The 16,975-nt window shown below is 46.9% G+C and overlaps 1 protein-coding gene across 1 annotated transcript in view; it reads left to right on the plus strand.

The window, feature by feature from the left end:
* Positions 1 to 289: 289 nt before the first annotated feature.
* Positions 290 to 16,975, plus strand: part of LOC142488426 (uncharacterized) — a 38,548-nt gene continuing 21,862 nt past the window's right edge. Inside the window, exons 1-4 of the mRNA XM_075588927.1 lie at positions 290 to 823; positions 5,517 to 6,234; positions 6,521 to 6,634; positions 7,011 to 7,124. Coding sequence (XP_075445042.1) covers positions 6,216 to 6,234; positions 6,521 to 6,634; positions 7,011 to 7,124 — 247 coding nt within the window. The 5' untranslated portion in view covers positions 290 to 823; positions 5,517 to 6,215. The remainder of the gene's footprint in view (positions 824 to 5,516; positions 6,235 to 6,520; positions 6,635 to 7,010; positions 7,125 to 16,975) is intronic.

Below are 16,975 nucleotides of genomic sequence, written 5' to 3' on the forward strand. Positions count from 1 at the left end.
GGCACAGAGTATATCACCAGACGTCACTACACACACAGCACAGAGTATATCACCAGACGTCACTACACACACGGGCACAGAGTATATCACCAGACGTCACTACACACACGGGCACAGAGTATATCACCAGACGTCACTACACACACGGGCACAGAGTATATCACCAGACGTCACTACACACACGGACACAGAGTATATCACCAGACGTCACTACACACACGGCACAGAGTATATCACCAGACCTCACTACACACACAGCACAGAGTATATCACCAGACACACCGCACAGAGTATATCACCAGGCCGCACTATATGCGGTGGGAGATGGGGGTGAGATTGTCACTATGTTTCTCACCAGCCCACAGCCAGCACCCCGTGCATCTCCCACCAGGGGGCACTCACTGATTTTGCTTGGGAGCCCACCAGGGGTCACTATTCCATATGAACTCAGGAAGAGCTGGATAGAGGCGCTCTGGCCTCCCCTCTTCCCTCTCTATGGTCCCTCTGCTGCAGCCGGATGTCCTGGTGTGTGAGGTTTGATTCCGGCAGGAAACACTGACCCTGAGCACAGACTGTCCCACATCCTGAGGGGGGAATCCAGGTCACTCCCACAGGGAAGGACTGAGAGATCACAGGGGCTCCCCCCACCCTCCATAGGAAGTACACACACAGTGAGGGGGGGATAAAGTGCACATCTCAGGCACTGAGGGGGGGGGGGGGACACACTGAGGAATAGGCTCTGCAGCCTCTAAGTCCCTTTTCCTGTGCCCCCCTCACATTGCCCACCCCCTGCTGCACAGAGATCTTCAGCCTGTGTTATTGGGTAAGTGCTTTCCTCCTCCCTTGTGTGACCTGTGCACATTATCCCAGTGCTGCTCTGAGCTTCCTTACACACAGGAGCCTGAGAGGCTGAGCCTCTGATAGTGAGGGGGAGCCTCTGGCACTGGGGGGGTTACTCCTCCTGGTATCACAGGGACTGGGAGATAATGGGGGTTATTTTACATTGGGAATTAACATTAGGAATCAGTGAGGATAAGATTGGGAAAGTTATTAAATAGAGTTAGAAAGTAATTAGATTGAGGGAGTATTGGTTGGAGTTTAACCCCTTCATTACCACAGGGGCAGCATCCTGTGTGTGTTATGGGCTATAGCTTCTCTATACACGATACATAAAGCTTGGCCCCCTGCAGACGCACTTACCTGAACGCCCTCCTACTGTCTCTGTACGTTCTCCCCACCAATTAGATTGTAAGCTCCCCGGAGCAGGGACTCCTCTTCCGAAATGTTACATTTATGTCTGAAGCGATTATTCCCATGATCTGTTATTTGTATTATTTGTTATTTATATGATTGTCACGTTTATTACTAATGTAAGGGGCTGCTGGCCTAGTGTACCCCCACACTGTGTCCACAGTATAACCCCCTTGTCCCGTGGTCAGCGCTACCACTGCGTGAGTACTCTGTAGGTGGTGCTCGTGAGTAACAATACCTGCCCAGTGCGACGGCACCCAGGCGTTCAAAAGATCTTCAAAAAGGGTCCGACGACCTCCTGGTTCCACCAGCGGGATGATCGGTCAGGGTCGTCCACCCTGGGTACAGTTCCGCTCTCTCTGCGGAGTAGGCCTGATCCCAGGCCTCTGGGTAGGAAGCGCAGTGTCCCTGACTGGCACTGTATATGCTAAAGGGGCAGGTTCCCTAACCTCGGGCCTGTCCCTGCAGTAACACAATCTACTGAGTGGCTCGGGTGCTAACTGGGGCCTAAGGGGCTGCTGGCCTAGTGCAGTGGGTCACTGACCCCTGCACCCTCACCTCCTTCCCCTAGACTCTCCTGGCGCCGACTGACGTGTTTCCCAGCGCGCGAAATGTATCAATCCCTGAGAGCAGGGAGATACTGCAGCCCTATTGGCTCCCTGGTGTCATGTGGGGTACTCCTGAGCCTCATGTGACATGTAGTCCCTGCCCATAGCCTCTCCTGATTGGTGGGGGGTTCACGTGCTATAACTGCGCATGCGCGAGCTAGCCGAAGGCCTCCGCAACTACTGCCCTCACTGCGCATGCGCCAGGCAAAAGAAGATGGTGGTGTCCTGCAATGGGAGCCCCCGGGAGTACCTGGCTATGCGATCGCCGCCACACCAGCAACCGCCTGCACCCACTCTTGCGGCCAGCTGACGGGTCAGTTGCTGTGTTCGCAGCCAAGGTGAGTGGGGTACTGTAAAGCCCAAGGGGACCGGGATATATAATATATATATATACTTTTGTCAAGTCCATTATTACATGGAAAACCCTTAAGCCAATGCTTGCTGCTTTAAACACAGCTCTTAAACATAGCCTGGGATGAGATGCAAAGCCAATAAACCCACTCAGACTGTCTTATTGTGTTTACAATACTTGTATTATACGTGTGGATACGTTCCACAGATATAACACAGAGAATAGAGCTTTTCATTCAGTATCAGAATATAACTATTCCTCTGGAAATTTTCTGAGTCGGGAAGCAGTGATCCCGTCATAATAGGACGGGCTGATAAGGGTGTGAGCAGGTCAGAAGTCTGTGTCCTACCTTCAGATGGGCAGAGCCTATTCCCTCATGTCATGTGCTGACATTGAGAGACCAGGGGAAAATAAATAATCAGTGAGTAAAATGTCAGTGTTTCCCAGGCATTCCTTTATATAAGCATGTCCTGCCAGGTACAAATGTGCTGAATGTGAGAAACTGGAGGTGATCGAGGAACAAATTAATGAGGGTGTGAGGGATCAAACCCCCTATTTATTATGGTGGGGTAAGGTGAGGGGAAGTTACTGCACTGGTTCCTCTGCATTACCCACTTCTCACCGTATGAAATAGGAAAGTGAGACTGTGTCAGTATGGAGCAGAACTGCTGGACCTGAGAGAGTATCGGGAGTGTCATGATAATGTCATGAGAGATTGGGTATTTTTAATCCCTTTGGTGCTTGAGGGGTTAATGAGCTACACGTGTGTACAAAATACCAAATGCTGGGTTTGAAACTGGTCAGGACTGTTTTCTGTCTGCTCTGAATTTCAAAGGAACTTACTTGGGGCGGGGGTCCATCCTGGATAGCCCACTCAAGGTGTCAATTGTTTTAATCAAAGAAGAGCAGCTTCAAAGTATTCTGTAGAAAGGGGTGGGGTGATGACGGTGCCTTAAAGTATTGTATCTAAGGGCCTCATGCAGAGAGCAGCGCAAAAAGTGAAAGCGGCATTAATTGGCGGATTCTGCCTTCAGAAAGGCAGAAACCTGCAAGTTTAAAAAAAAGCGCCATTTTTTTTTTTCCCCTTCAAATTCGCCGCGCGCCTGGAGAGTTTAAATTCTCTCCAGTTTTTTTCTCTGCCGTATGCAGAGAGCCGCGAGCGCCATCTAGTGGCTGTTCGCGGCAAAAAAATGGCGCGATTTTCAACATTTTCCCTCTCCACCAAGCAGCTGGCGCTCCGCAGCCGGTGGAGGGGAAAAAAAAAAAACGCAATTTTTTTCCCCAGTAGTTTCAACAGCGCTCATAGCGCTCATAGCGCTGGTTGAAACTCTCCATATGCAGAAAGGCTTGTAAGTGCAGTTTTCTGCCCTTTCTGCATATGGACATAAAAACTCTCCAAAAAAGGTAAAAATTTTCCCCCTCTCCAATTCTGCATAGCGCTGCTCTCTGCATGAGGCCCTAAGTCTGGGAGTAATTGATGTTATTCCTGCTAATATGTTACTAGGTAATGATCTTGGCAAGATGTTTACCCAATATGAGACCGCTGTGACCCAACTAGCCCAGGAATCCGCTGAACAATTCCAGATACTGACGCACACTGGGGATCAGGGAAGGGTGACTGACAGGGGTTGTATCGGAGTGGGGGGGGCAAAGATGGTCTCCAAGTACAGCCTGCCATCACAGAATACCTCAGGGGGGTGTTCAAGGGGGATTGTGCCAAAGGGGGGGAGAGAGCTTCCCATTACAGCCTGTCATCCCTAGGAACCCAGAGGAAATGGTAAAGGTTTTATTTGTTTGAACGCGGGACTAGCGTGTAAGCCAGTCCCTTCGCTCATCTTAAGGAGGGAGATGTCATGATAATGTCATGAGAGATTGGGTATTTTTAATCCCTTTGGTGCTTGAGGGGTTAATGAGCTACACGTGTGTACAAAATACCAAATGCTGGGTTTGAAACTGGTCAGGACTGTTTTCTGTCTGCTCTGAATTTCAAAGGAACTTACTTGGGGCGGGGTCCATCCTGGATAGCCCACTCAAGGTGTCAATTGTTTTAATCAAAGAAGAGCAGCTTCAAAGTATTCTGTAGAAAGGGATGGGCTGATGCCGGTGCCTTAAAGTATTGTATCTAAGTCTGGGGGAGATTGTTACAAGTCAGATCTGTCCAGGGGCATGCTTGGAAAGCATGGCAGACCTCATCTTCTGAACCAGCGCCTCTCTGGGAAAAGTCCATAGCATGTGGTAATGTACTGTATAGGATTTTCTGTTTTACCCCTTTTATTTTAAGAAGCTTTTCTGCCTTATATTATAATTGTATGTTTATTTTGTAATACCTTTTCTGTAATTCAAGCACTGTATTTTTATATATATTAAACCATTTAATAAGTAATGCTTTGGGCTCTGAATGAACTTTGTGCACGCTGGAGAGAATAACTTGCTAAATTCAGGCACATGTTACTACAACTGATTGTGTGTTAGAGTGCATAGTTTTTCCTATCATAAACAGGGACCTGAGGCCCTGGTGGATATTTTAGTCTAAGATCTTTTATCATATGTGCATAACCTCAGGTGGTGGCAGTGGATGGTTATGATGTGCAATTGAGTAGGGGTTAATACTAACTTGCTGGTTCCTTGCAGAGGAGAAAGGGGGGTTGCTAGAGAAGCCTTTGTGTGTTAACCCTGGTTGCATATCTAAAGTCACGTGCTCACTTGTGCGCTGTTCGTGGCGGTGGTATATTGGGACGGCTTGAGGAGAGATACAACTCATTTGAGGGACCCTTGAGGGGGTGAAGAGTGGGGCAGCTTGCGGGTTGTGTATTGATCCTGGATCCTGTAAGAGGGGATACTGTCCATTTGACGGACCTTTGCGGAGGTGAAGAGTGGGTGCGCTTGCGAGCGTCGGTATTAACCCTTGTCCCGTATACAGGTCGCGTGCTAGCAGGGGGTCGTACGTGACAGGGAGCATTTATCAAAGTCTCACTCATGTACTGTATCTGCTTTTTATTCATACTATGGAACTGTACAGTATGTTACTATGTTACACTATGGGGACTTTACTGGTCTTTTGGCTGCTAATCTCCGACTCTCTTTATACTTTTGTAGATGGTTATGTTGTGACACAATCCTGAGCCATTAAAGTTTTGCAGTGTTTGAAATGAAGTTCTTGTTTGCGAATGGACCATATGTGTTTTTTCGTGCCCCTGTCTTCTCCGACTCCTTTGGGGTTAATTATTTAGGTGTGAAAGAGCTGATACTAAATGCTGTATATTTGTCCAAAAAAAATGATCATTCCAATTCTGTTTTATATACAGGCTCATTCTACAACCCAACACATATAGATTAAGTAACCTCCGGTCAGCACCTCCAGAGCAGCACTGCCCACTGCCAGCACCTCCAGAGCAGCGCTGCCCACTGCCAGCACCTCCAGAGCAGCGCTGCCCACTGCCAGCACCTCCCAGAGCAGCACTGCCCACTGCAGCACCTCCCAGAGCAGCACTGCCCACTGCCAGCACCTCCCAGAGCAGCACTGCCCACTGCCAGCACCTCCCAGAGCAGCACTGCCCACTGCCAGCACCTCCAGAGCAGCACTGCCCACTGCCAGCACCTCCAGAGCGGCACTGCCCACTGCCAGCACCTCCAGAGCGGCACTGCCCACTGCCAGCACCTCCCAGAGGACCACTGCCCACTGCCAGCACCTCCAGAGTAGCACTGCCAGCACCTCCAGAGTAGCACTGCCAGCACCTACAGAGTAGCACTGCCCACTGCCAGCACCTACAGAGCAGCACTGCCCACTCCCAGCACCTCCAGAGCAGCACTGCCCACTGCCAGCACCTCCAGAGGACCACTGCCCACTCCCAGCACCTCCAGAGCAGCACTGCCCACTCCCAGCACCTCCAGAGCAGCACTGCCCACTGCCAGCACCTCCAGAGGACCACTGCCCACTGCCAGCACCTCCCAGAGCAGCACTGCCCACTGCCAGCACCTCCAGAGCAGTACTGCCCACTGCCAGCATGGATCCACACTTGTTAAGTGAGTAGAGGAGATATTTTAGTGTCTTTGGAATATGCAAGAGGGGAATATATGATTATTTGGCAGTTATACGAGTCAAACACCCAAACTAATCTTGTTTTCCTATAGAACCATCAGCAGGTAAGAAGATTATATATCTTCACCTCTGTCATGTTCTGCCAGAAGGGCTAGTAATACATTTCTTTACAGGAATTATTATATTATACCAATATCAGAGGAGGTGAAATCACAAGAAGCGCCCCCACTCCCAGCTTTACATGATGGGTTTTCCTTTTCTTATTGCCAGGTTTCCCAGTGGTTGTACCAGAGAGGTTAGAGATTAAGTCAGAGAAAGAAGAGACAGACACTGAGGAACATCTGACCCCAATAAAGGAAGAAATAGATGCATTTCCTGCTTGTGGTAAGTACCGTTACATCCTCACTTATCTGTATTCAGTATGTTTAAAAATGGACTGAAATGTGTACAATATTTTGGGAAATAATATTAAAGCGTGCATACAATTATAAGATACCTGTCCTAATGAAAAAAATGATTTATCTGAGGTTATATTGAGGATATTATTGTTATTGAGGTTTGAACATTGGTAGCTCCAAAATGTTTTCAGCACTTGGGGGTAAAAACTTCTTCAGCACTCAAAGGGTTAATAACAAAGTAAAATCAATCCCTTCACCCCTCCCCCATAGGAATCAGTATAGAGTATTTCTGTATACTGATATCACAAGAAGCGCCCCCACTCCCAGCTTTACATGATGGATTTCCCTTTTCTTATTGCCAGGTTTCCCAGTGATTGTGCCGGAGAGTTTAGAGATTAAGTCAGAGAAAGAAGAACCGAACACTGAGGAACATCTGACCCCAATAAAGAGTGAAATAGATGCATTTCCTGTCTCTGGTGAGTACCTTTTCCCCTTTGTCTGCACAAAGGGGTGTTATCTTGTTACAAGGAGCATGGTCACATTTAGTGAATATTCATGGTTAATTGCCTCTCATAGGAAGTTCCCAGGCCTGCTGGGTGTTCTGGGACAAGCCACATGCAGCAGAGTTAGAAGTGCAATATGGCTCTCAAACACGTAGAAAGGTTGGAAATGCAGAGTTATGGGTATCTGACCATCAATAGATGCGATATAACGCCTTTTTCGAAAACAAATTCAAGGGACCCTTTCCTAAGTAACCTGGTTCCCCATCTTAACAATACCCTCTCATTTAGGGTCATTAGATACGCAATAATATCCAGTCTTTAGACATAGCTTAACTGATAGATGGGGGGACAGCGTCCCAAGAGTTCCGGCAATTCTTCCGGACAGTGAAAGTCATGATGGGGGCGTCCTCCCCGTACTGCATACAGCATAGCAGCGTGCCCCCAGCCTCCTGGCTCTAGGAGAGCAAATGAAGCAGCAAACCTAGCTGCCATAAATACCTGTTCCTTAATTAGAATAGCAGGTGAGGGAGAACTAGATGATTAAACTGACGAGTTTTAATCCCTCTGTAGGCAGCCTGTAGGACGACAGTTGTGACGCGTATACGCCGATAATTTTTTCTTTCCCTTCTTCCTTGGATAAGAGCTTTGCAGGGCTTCTGAATAATTTGAATGCTTTTCTCCCTTTTCAATATGTTTAGTACACTTGTGAGAGAATCCTGTTCCTTGCGTACATCTCGCAATTCTGCTCTCAGAGCCTCCATCTCTTCCTGGCGCTGGCTCTGTGTGCATGACCGTATCCCTCATTACGTTTAGGAACTCAGCCTTCATTACGTCTAGGGCATCTACAAATCCCGTGTCTAGGGCCCCATCAGCTTGCCTTTCCCAGGTTTCTTTCTCCTGGTCTTCCTGACTGTTGGGGATGGAGCAGCGTCTCTGCTCCTCTAGCTCATTCTTCAGTTTCTGGACCTTCTCGTGCTCCCTCTCATAATGCTCTGCGGGGACTCAGACGCTCATTCCTGAAAGGACACCACTTTGTGGTCAGACACATGACGCATTAAACACATATATTATTTCCTCCATTTTTGCACTTTCAAGTGTATTCTTCACCCTGACCTCTGGGGGTGCTATTGCGTCAATACTTTTCACACACTTCCCTGTATATGCTGTATGCAGAACTGGTAGTCATACACAGTAGGACAGACTTTACTCAGTCTGTACTTTACTTTGGCATGGCGGCCATTTTAAACCCCCGCATTTATTTGGAAACCCACTGAGATTAGTGTTGTAGCCACAGGGTTATAATATGCACCAAATAAACTGGGTTGAATTGAATACGACTGTGAGATAATAAAGAGATTTTATTCCTTAAAAGACAGGTGGACACACAATGTTGGACAAATAACGAACGGAATATATACACTTAGGGAAGGGCCAATCAAATAACCAGGATTCAGGTTAGCAGTTCAACAGGCTTCACGTATCATTCAGGTAGAATCACGAAGAACACTGGGAATAGAGATTACATTCGTTTTATATGTGGTTTGGGCTCTATCCCTATGTGATGGTAGCTTGTCCAGGGTTATAATAATACACACAAATAAAAATATCACTGGGTTGAATCGAATATGGCTAAGATATGATAAATTTTGTTTATTCCTTGAAAAAGGTGAACACACAAGATTATACAAATAACATAGAGAATATAGACACTTACGTTAGATGGAGCAATTACGTAATCTGGATCTGGATTAGCAATTCATTCATCAACACAGGATAAAAAACGAAGACATGATCGAAGACAATGGGCATAGACCTTACAATTGGTTATATAGGACTTAAGCCCTATACCATAGCATTGGGTGCCAGGTATTGGTTATCAATTACCTCTACCCAATTACCCTTTGCCACCTCACGTGGGAAGCAAGGGAATACCTGCCCCCAGGGGTGGGCATTCTTCTTATCAAGGGCTCATTTCTGTAGGCCTCTTCCCAACAGACTGGCGTCCCCTAGTCTGCTTTGGGCAGGAAAACCTTTGTCTGAAGGTGTGATTTATAACACCTACAGAACAACTCAGGTCCTGCTTTACTCCGCCCCAGCATATACAATCGGGGTGGTGGAGCCTTTGACCAGGGGGCCTGTTGTAGACCTACAGTCGCCCCCTGAACATTAACATACTGCAGAGCCAGTATCCTTCCCGGGCTTTTATGCCAGACACCAAATACAGTACATTTCCACAATTATATTTATATTAAAATAGTCCGTTTGGCTGGGCCGAGCGGACTACAAATTTCCAGATCCTCATGCCGGAGAGGATTCTATATGGTGGCCAATTTTCAGCTCGCTGGGACCCTCCGAACCGGAGTTACAGAAATACACCTTAAATGCACATTTACAGAAATTGCATTTCTCTGCCATTGATGTCAATGGCAGAAACCCAAACGAAACAATTAACCTGACTCCGTCCTGTTGCTCAGAGAGGGTCGGTATTTGCCATGCAGTCATGCCGGAACAAGGACTACATGGTGGCCAAATCCCAGCTTTCTATTCCGCACAGAACCGGAGTTATGGACTTCAGTTTTTAACTTAGCCGTTTACCTTGAGTCTTCTACCTCCATTGGAATCAATAGGGCCTCCGCTACTATTGGAGTCGATGGGCAACTCACACTTTTCACATTTAACCCTACTCCGTTTGCTTGAGGGGAGAGGGCTGGAAATTGCAGTCATGCCGGAACAGTGATTATATTCTGGCCAAATCCCAGCTCTCTGATCCCCATGGAACCGGAGTTATGAGTTTTCAGTTTACACTGTTTCATACTTAGTGTTTAAAAGCCACGCGGCTTCCCTCCGCCATTGCGGTCAACGGTAGGACTCTCATGGCCGGCGCGACCCTTTCTCGTCGCCATTAATTGTCGGACCTGATTGGGGTCGAGTGAGGGGCTAGGGTCAAAAATAATTTTATTTTGGAATGCCCTAGAACAAAAGTTTCCCACGCTAATTTGTGGTGAACTTGACCGAAGCTATGTTCCCACGCCAATTGTGTGATAAAAGCTCCTCATTGACATTGTATCCGCTTCTGCGGTTTTGCGGTCTGGCTGGCTGCCAGCTCGTTCCTGGAGGTCGGCTTCGAGGAATCCCATTGAAATACATTACCCCTGTCACTTTCAATGGGGAAGCTCCGCTCTTCCTCTCGGGCACCACCTGCAGGTCTTCTATGATATCGGGCCGAAACCACTGAAATTTCCATTAACTTGCATGGGCCTTCAATGGCGGCCTATGGACATGCTGCAAAATGGAGCCTGAAAAGGCGGGAAAGGGGTCAAAGGGCCATAAACCTGCAAATGCAATTAACACTTTCCCTCCCGGCCTGATCCCAGTGTATGTGGTTGATGCATTGTGACGATCGTGAGGGTTTGGCCCGGGATTAACGGGGTTACCCCCACAATTGGCCCCCTCTAACCTCGCCAGGGAGACAAGGGGTAAACTGGGCCGAGGTCCAGAAAGGTGATTTAACCCTTGTTATAACATGAAAATGCTTATTCTCCTGTGTAAATGTATTGTTGCTGGATCAGTGTCTGCATAACCCACCCACTGGGACTTAAGGGGTTAATCTTATATGCAGTGCTGAATAAACAGTTACCTGAAAACTGGTAATTTGGTAACGGAGTAAGCCAGCACCCTGAGTCTTGGGGTGCAGCCTCAGGGGAACCCCCCAAGTACCCACATATTAAAAATATAACTTTGTCATAAGAGGAACATATATTTTTGATATTTGTGCCTTTCTGGTGCAGTTTTGAAATGCATACCAGAACCAAATGTTGCCTCTGTCTGCCCTTTGTAATGCAAGCTTCCTCTCTGGAAGTGCATATCAAAAGGGACCCAGAGGATTCAGGTCTGGGCTTAGGTGTGACACGTAGCCCCAGTGAGCAAAAGGTAATTACCTAATTGTTTATGCGGGAGGCAGGCACAAGGAATAGTTAAGTGTAACAATTCACACTTACAATGGAAGCCAAAAGCCTGCTTCATAAGGTTTTATTGATGGGGCCAGGGTGGGGCTACCTCAAGCAGGATATCTGAATGGGTGACCTTATTAAATATAAGAATATTAGGAGATGTCCTTGGCTGAACATGATAAGAATTACATATGTGTATCCGTGGGATGTAGCCCATCTTTTTGAGTGTAAACATTGTATATTTAACCGCTACTAAGTGCCAGATATTAATATCTCTATTAATTTTCATATTACACTGTAATGTTTGGTCTCTCTGCGAGCGGCAGGTGTGACGGAATGTAGTAATATGTCTCACCTGCCTGTATGTGTGACGGAACGGAAGTTAGTAAGTGATTTGCAGTAAATATGAAATTTTGGTTGAGTTCTGAGAAACTGCCAACCCCCTGTTATGATAATGAGCAGGAAAGGCTAGAATTTACATTGCCTGGTCATCAAAGGCCGAATTGCTAATTGCTTATGCCTGGCCCAACTGACCAAAGGAACTAACCAGTTAAGTGTAACATTTCACACTGGTCAATGGAAGTCCCAAGTCCGCTTCAAAAGCTTCAAAGGGACTTTTGCTAGACGGCATGGTGCCGTAACTGGGATAGAAGGGGTAAAAATGATATATAAGTCAGAACCACCTTTTACCCATTGTTCTTCATGCAAATGTTCTTCATGTTCTGCATGTGTCCTGCATGTATTGCTGTGATGTCAACTGAAATATGGGAGAAATGGCCAAGTCTGTATCCTGATGGCCTTCTGTCCTAATCTTTAAGTAAATGTCTATATTTTGCTGTTATTTGTACATATCTGTTGTGTTCACCTATCCTAAGGAATAAATACAATTTGTTATATCTAAGTCTCGTCCCAGTTCAAACCCAGGTATATATATGCAAACAACAAGAAGAGAGGTATATATATATTTATATATAGTTTTGGTGTAAATTACAGCCTGTCACAAGCTACCGTGACATGCATACACTGTACAGGTACAAACGCCAATAATTGTACCAACATATACATCTAGCAATTAGAACTGAGTCAGGGGAATAAGTATACATGAAATCCCTTTAAATGTGGGAACCGGATAACCAAGGGACATACCTTTTGGTTAAGAAGCAGGGGAACATATGTATTATCGGTACATTTCAGGTTAACCCCTCACTTCCCAGACGGTGGGAGGGGGTGCCTAATGGGGGTGACCCCTTGATTACTCGCTTGGCACCCCTCCCCCATCACACCCTAACGTTGGGACTCGTGTACTGGATGACAATTATCTGGACCCAATTACCTTTTGCTAATGTGGAAAGCACTCTGGTACCTGCTGTCACGGTAGCTTATGACAAGATATAATGAACACCAAATATCTGGGTTGAACTGAACGAGGCTTGGCTATAATAAAATATAATGTATTCCTATAAATAAGGTGAACACAGCAATATAGTACAATTAACAGACAAGAACATAACACATAGGGTTGGGGGATGGAGAAGTATCCAATAGCAATTCTCCAGCAGTCCAGTGACATTCAAGATGGAATCAGAAGCACAACTCCAGCAATCCAGTGACATTCAAGATGGTATCAGAAGCACAACTCAAAACTGTAGGGTTGACACAGTATATAAACTCATAACTCCAGTTCCATGGGGATCAGAGAGCTGGGATTTGGCCAGAATATAATCACTGTTCCAGCATGACTGCAATTTCTAGCCCTCTCCCCTCAAGCAAACGGAGTAGGGTTAAATGTGAAAAGTGTGAGTTGCCCATTGACTCCAATAGTAGCGGAGGCCCTATTGATTCCAATGGAGGTAGAAGACGCAACCCTATTCTTAACATTGAACACAGCCTATTGGTGAACAATTATCTGTATCCACTCTCTAATATGGAGACACAGACTAACAGACTAACCCATGCCCTCAGGTAACAATTAAACTGGCAGAGTTTTGTTGATTGATTAATACTTAATCCCTAGACATTGGATAACAATCACGGCAGTTAACTTTTGATCACCGTGCTTAGGCTTTTCAGTCGTCTGCCCTTCATGACCTATTAGCCTAGCAAATGGCGTCTGCATTTTCAGAACTGATCCAAAATAAAATATATATACACTTTAATATCTACACATACTAATAAGTTCCATTCTGGTGGGCTCAGTGGGTCGACCTTTGCCAGTTTTTAATGCCTACAGTGACTCCACATATTGGCCAAATATCAACTCTCTGCGACCTCCAGAACTGGAGATAAAGAAATGCACTTTAAAACATTAATATACAGGCTTATAATGGAACATGGGAACATACATTTTCAAGGTATAACAAGGTGCAAACCTCATCCCTGGACCGCAGTCCAGTTAACCCCTTGTCTCTCTGGTGAGGTCAGGGGATGGCCATATGTGGTGCAACCACTTTAATACCGGGCCACCCCCTTTCTCCCTCTACATCACCCCTTCTTAATGGGTGACCTGTGGCCCACTGGCCCTAACGGGGAGTGGGGCGCTGCTGGCACCCTTAACGAACTCAGTCTCAGAGGGATAGTGCTGACGTGAAAGTCCATCAGCATTGCTGTTTTCACTACCCTTTTTGTGCTGAATAGTAAATTCAAACTCTTGCAAGGCCAAGCTCCACCTTAGCAACTTGGCATTCTCCCCTGATGCCCTCTGCAGCCAACTCAGGGGGTTGTGGTCTGTGAGGACCATGAAAGCCCTTCCGTACACATAGGACTGGCGTTTTTTGAGTGCCCACACAATGGCCAAGCACTCTTTCTCAATGGTGGCATAGGCCACCTCTCTGGGAAGTGGTTTTCAGCTGAGGTACACCACAGGGTGCTCTCTACCGTCGTCCCCCACTTGGCTCAACACAGCCCCAATGCCATAGTCCGAGGCATCAGTCTGTATGAGGAAATCAGTACAGAGTAGGTTGAAGCAACGCACAGCAAAGAGGGGGTGACAGCAGGTCTGGCAAAAATCTTCTTTATTGTGGAAGCATTAAAATGTGGAAGGCTGCAACCTTCTATGCGTTTCGTGCAATGAAAGTTGCACTTTATCACAATCTGCGTGCTGTCGCCAGAGGGTAGAATGCTGTGCGTTGCTTCAACCTACTCTGTACTGGATTCTACCCTCTGGCGACAGCACGCAGATTGTGAGTAACCCTGGTGATTTACATTATCATTTGTGAGTACTACTGGGGGCCAGCCCAATGAGGTTAGGGGTGGGTGTTTTTATGCAACTTCCCCTGCCTTCAGGGCAACTGGAGCCCTTCTTATAGTTGTACTGTATTCAAGTCCCAGGAGGTTACTTCATTACTGACTGTTACTATTACAAGCAATGGGACTACATACTTGAGCACCATATTACCCTTTTGTATGAGGAAATGTCTGGTATAGTCTGGGGCAGCCAGTATGGGGGCCCCAGCAAGCGCAGTTTTCAGTGCCTGGAAAGCAGTTTCACAGGCAGGAGTCCAGGTGATAAGCACAGGCAGTTGCTTCTTGGTCAAATCAGTCGGGTTTGGCCACGGCACTGTACTGTGGGACAAATTTCCTATAGTACCCTGCGGTGCCCAAAAATGTCATGACCTGTTTCTTGGTTTTTGGAACAGGCCACTGAACTATGGCTTCTACCTTGGCTGGCTCTGGTTTGAGGTACCCTCCACCCACCCTGTGCCCTAAGTACAGGACCTCTGCCATCCCTACCATACACTTAGTGGGTTTCAAGGTAAGCCCAGCTTCCCTGATCCTGTCTAGCACCGCAGCTACATGTCCTAAATGGGAGTCCCAGGAATTACTAAAGACAGCAATGTCATCTAAGTAAGCCCTGGCATAGCTCTGCATCCCTTCCAGTAACGTATTGACCAGGCGTTGGAAGGTAGCCGGGGCATTCTTCATCCCAAATGGCATCACTAAAAACTCATAGAGGCCACTTGGAGTGATGAATGCTGACTTCTCCCTAGCCTCCAGGGTCAGTGGGATTTGCCAATAGCCTTTGCTCAAATCCGTAGTGGTCAGATACTTTGCCCCCGCGAGTTCATCCAGTAACTCATCCATGCGGGGCATGGGGTAGGCATCTGACACCGTCCCAGCGTTGAGCAAGCGGTAGTCCACACAAAACCGGGTGGTCTTGTCCTTCTTAGGAACTAGGACTACCGGGCTTGCCCAAGGACTCTGGGACGGAAAAAATTCAGCATTAGGAATATTTTTTTCCTCTTTGATGTGGTCAAAGGTTTTGACCAATTTTCTTCCTTCCAGATCTTTTAGTCGGAGATACCCTGCCTGAATCCACTTTGAAAAATTAGAACTATCCATGCCTGGACCGAAGTCCGGGTTACCCCAAATGGGGGTCATCAACGAGTATGGTGTTGTTAGAGAACATCTAAATTTGGTAGCCTCCCACACCTTTAAGGAATTCAGCATGGCCTGCAGAGGTGTCTGCATTCTGGTCCGGCTTATCTTGGGTAACCAGATTAGGTTTCCCAACTCTATGGGTGCGCAGCACTCTCTCTGAAGCACCACCCAACTCCGGGGAGTCGGATCTGCGTGCCACTGCAAAATCTGCGTTAGCTGGGCCGCTTCGTAGTAGGCGAGCAAGCAAGGCATCCCCAACCCTCCTCTAGAGGTCGGCCTCCTCAAGATATTTTTTTTAATTCTTGGGCCCTTTTTATTCCAGATAAACTGCGTTATTGCAGACTGTAGCGAGAGAATTTCATCTTTTGACAGGGGGATCGGGAGGGCCTGGGAAAGGTATAGCACCCGCGGAAGGAGATTCATTTTTACGCTATGAATTCGTCCTATCCACGAGATGCCACACTCCGCCCATCTCCTGAGATCCTCTCGTAGAGTCTTAAACAACCTGGGATAATTTGCCTTATGTAAGGCTTTGTAATCCTTGGTTAGATATACCCCTAGGTATTTGATCGTGGAGGGCTGCCATTTAAAGTTAAAGTTTAGTCCAATTAGTTTTTCCACTGGTTTAGGTACATTTAGATTGAGGGCTTCCGACTTGGCCTGATTAATTTTGAACGCCGAAATTTGGTTAAACTTCCCCAGAGTTGAAAAAACATTGGGCAGAGAGGTGAGTGGTTTGGATAATGTCAGGATCACATCATCCGCGTACAGCGCCACTTTATGTGACTTCTCTTTTAATTTTATTCCCGAAATATCCGGCTTGTCAGTTGTGCCGCCAAGGGTTCTATACAGAGGGCGAACAACAAGGGGGACAACGGGCATCGCTGCCTCGTGCCACTGCGGATTTGAAATTGTTCTGATGGGAACCCCTGGTGTCGCACCCTTGCGGCCGGCCCCTCGTACAGCGCCATAATGGCTACCAATAGGCATCCTTCAAAGCCAAATGCTTCTAGCGTCCTCCTCAGGTAGGGCCAGTCGATCCTATTGAAGGCTTTTTCCGCGTCCAGACTTAATACCATTGACGGAATATTTCGCTTTTGAGCCAGATCAATCAAATCGATTATTCGTCTGGTATTGTCTGCCGCTTGCCTTCCTCTGATAAACCCCACCTGATCTGGGTGAATCAACCTGGGAAGGACGATACCCACTCTATTAGCTATAAGCTTAGAGAAATTTTTTATGTCCGTATTGATCAAAGAGATGGGCCGGTAGCTCTTACAGTCTGCCGGGTCCTTTCCAGGTTTATGGATCAGAGAGATAGACGCCTGAAGCATCTGTGCTGGGAACGAGGCCCCTAGCAAGACCGAATTAAAGAATTTCAGCATATGCGGGGCTAGAATTTTTACATATTTTTTGTAGTAGAGGTTTGAGAAGCCATCTGGACCGGGCGGCTTGGCTTGCTAAAGGGACTTTACAACTTCCGTTAACTCTTCTAAA

This window comes from Ascaphus truei, chromosome 2 (genome assembly GCF_040206685.1).
Source record: "Ascaphus truei isolate aAscTru1 chromosome 2, aAscTru1.hap1, whole genome shotgun sequence".
Lineage (NCBI taxonomy): Eukaryota > Metazoa > Chordata > Amphibia > Anura > Ascaphidae > Ascaphus > Ascaphus truei.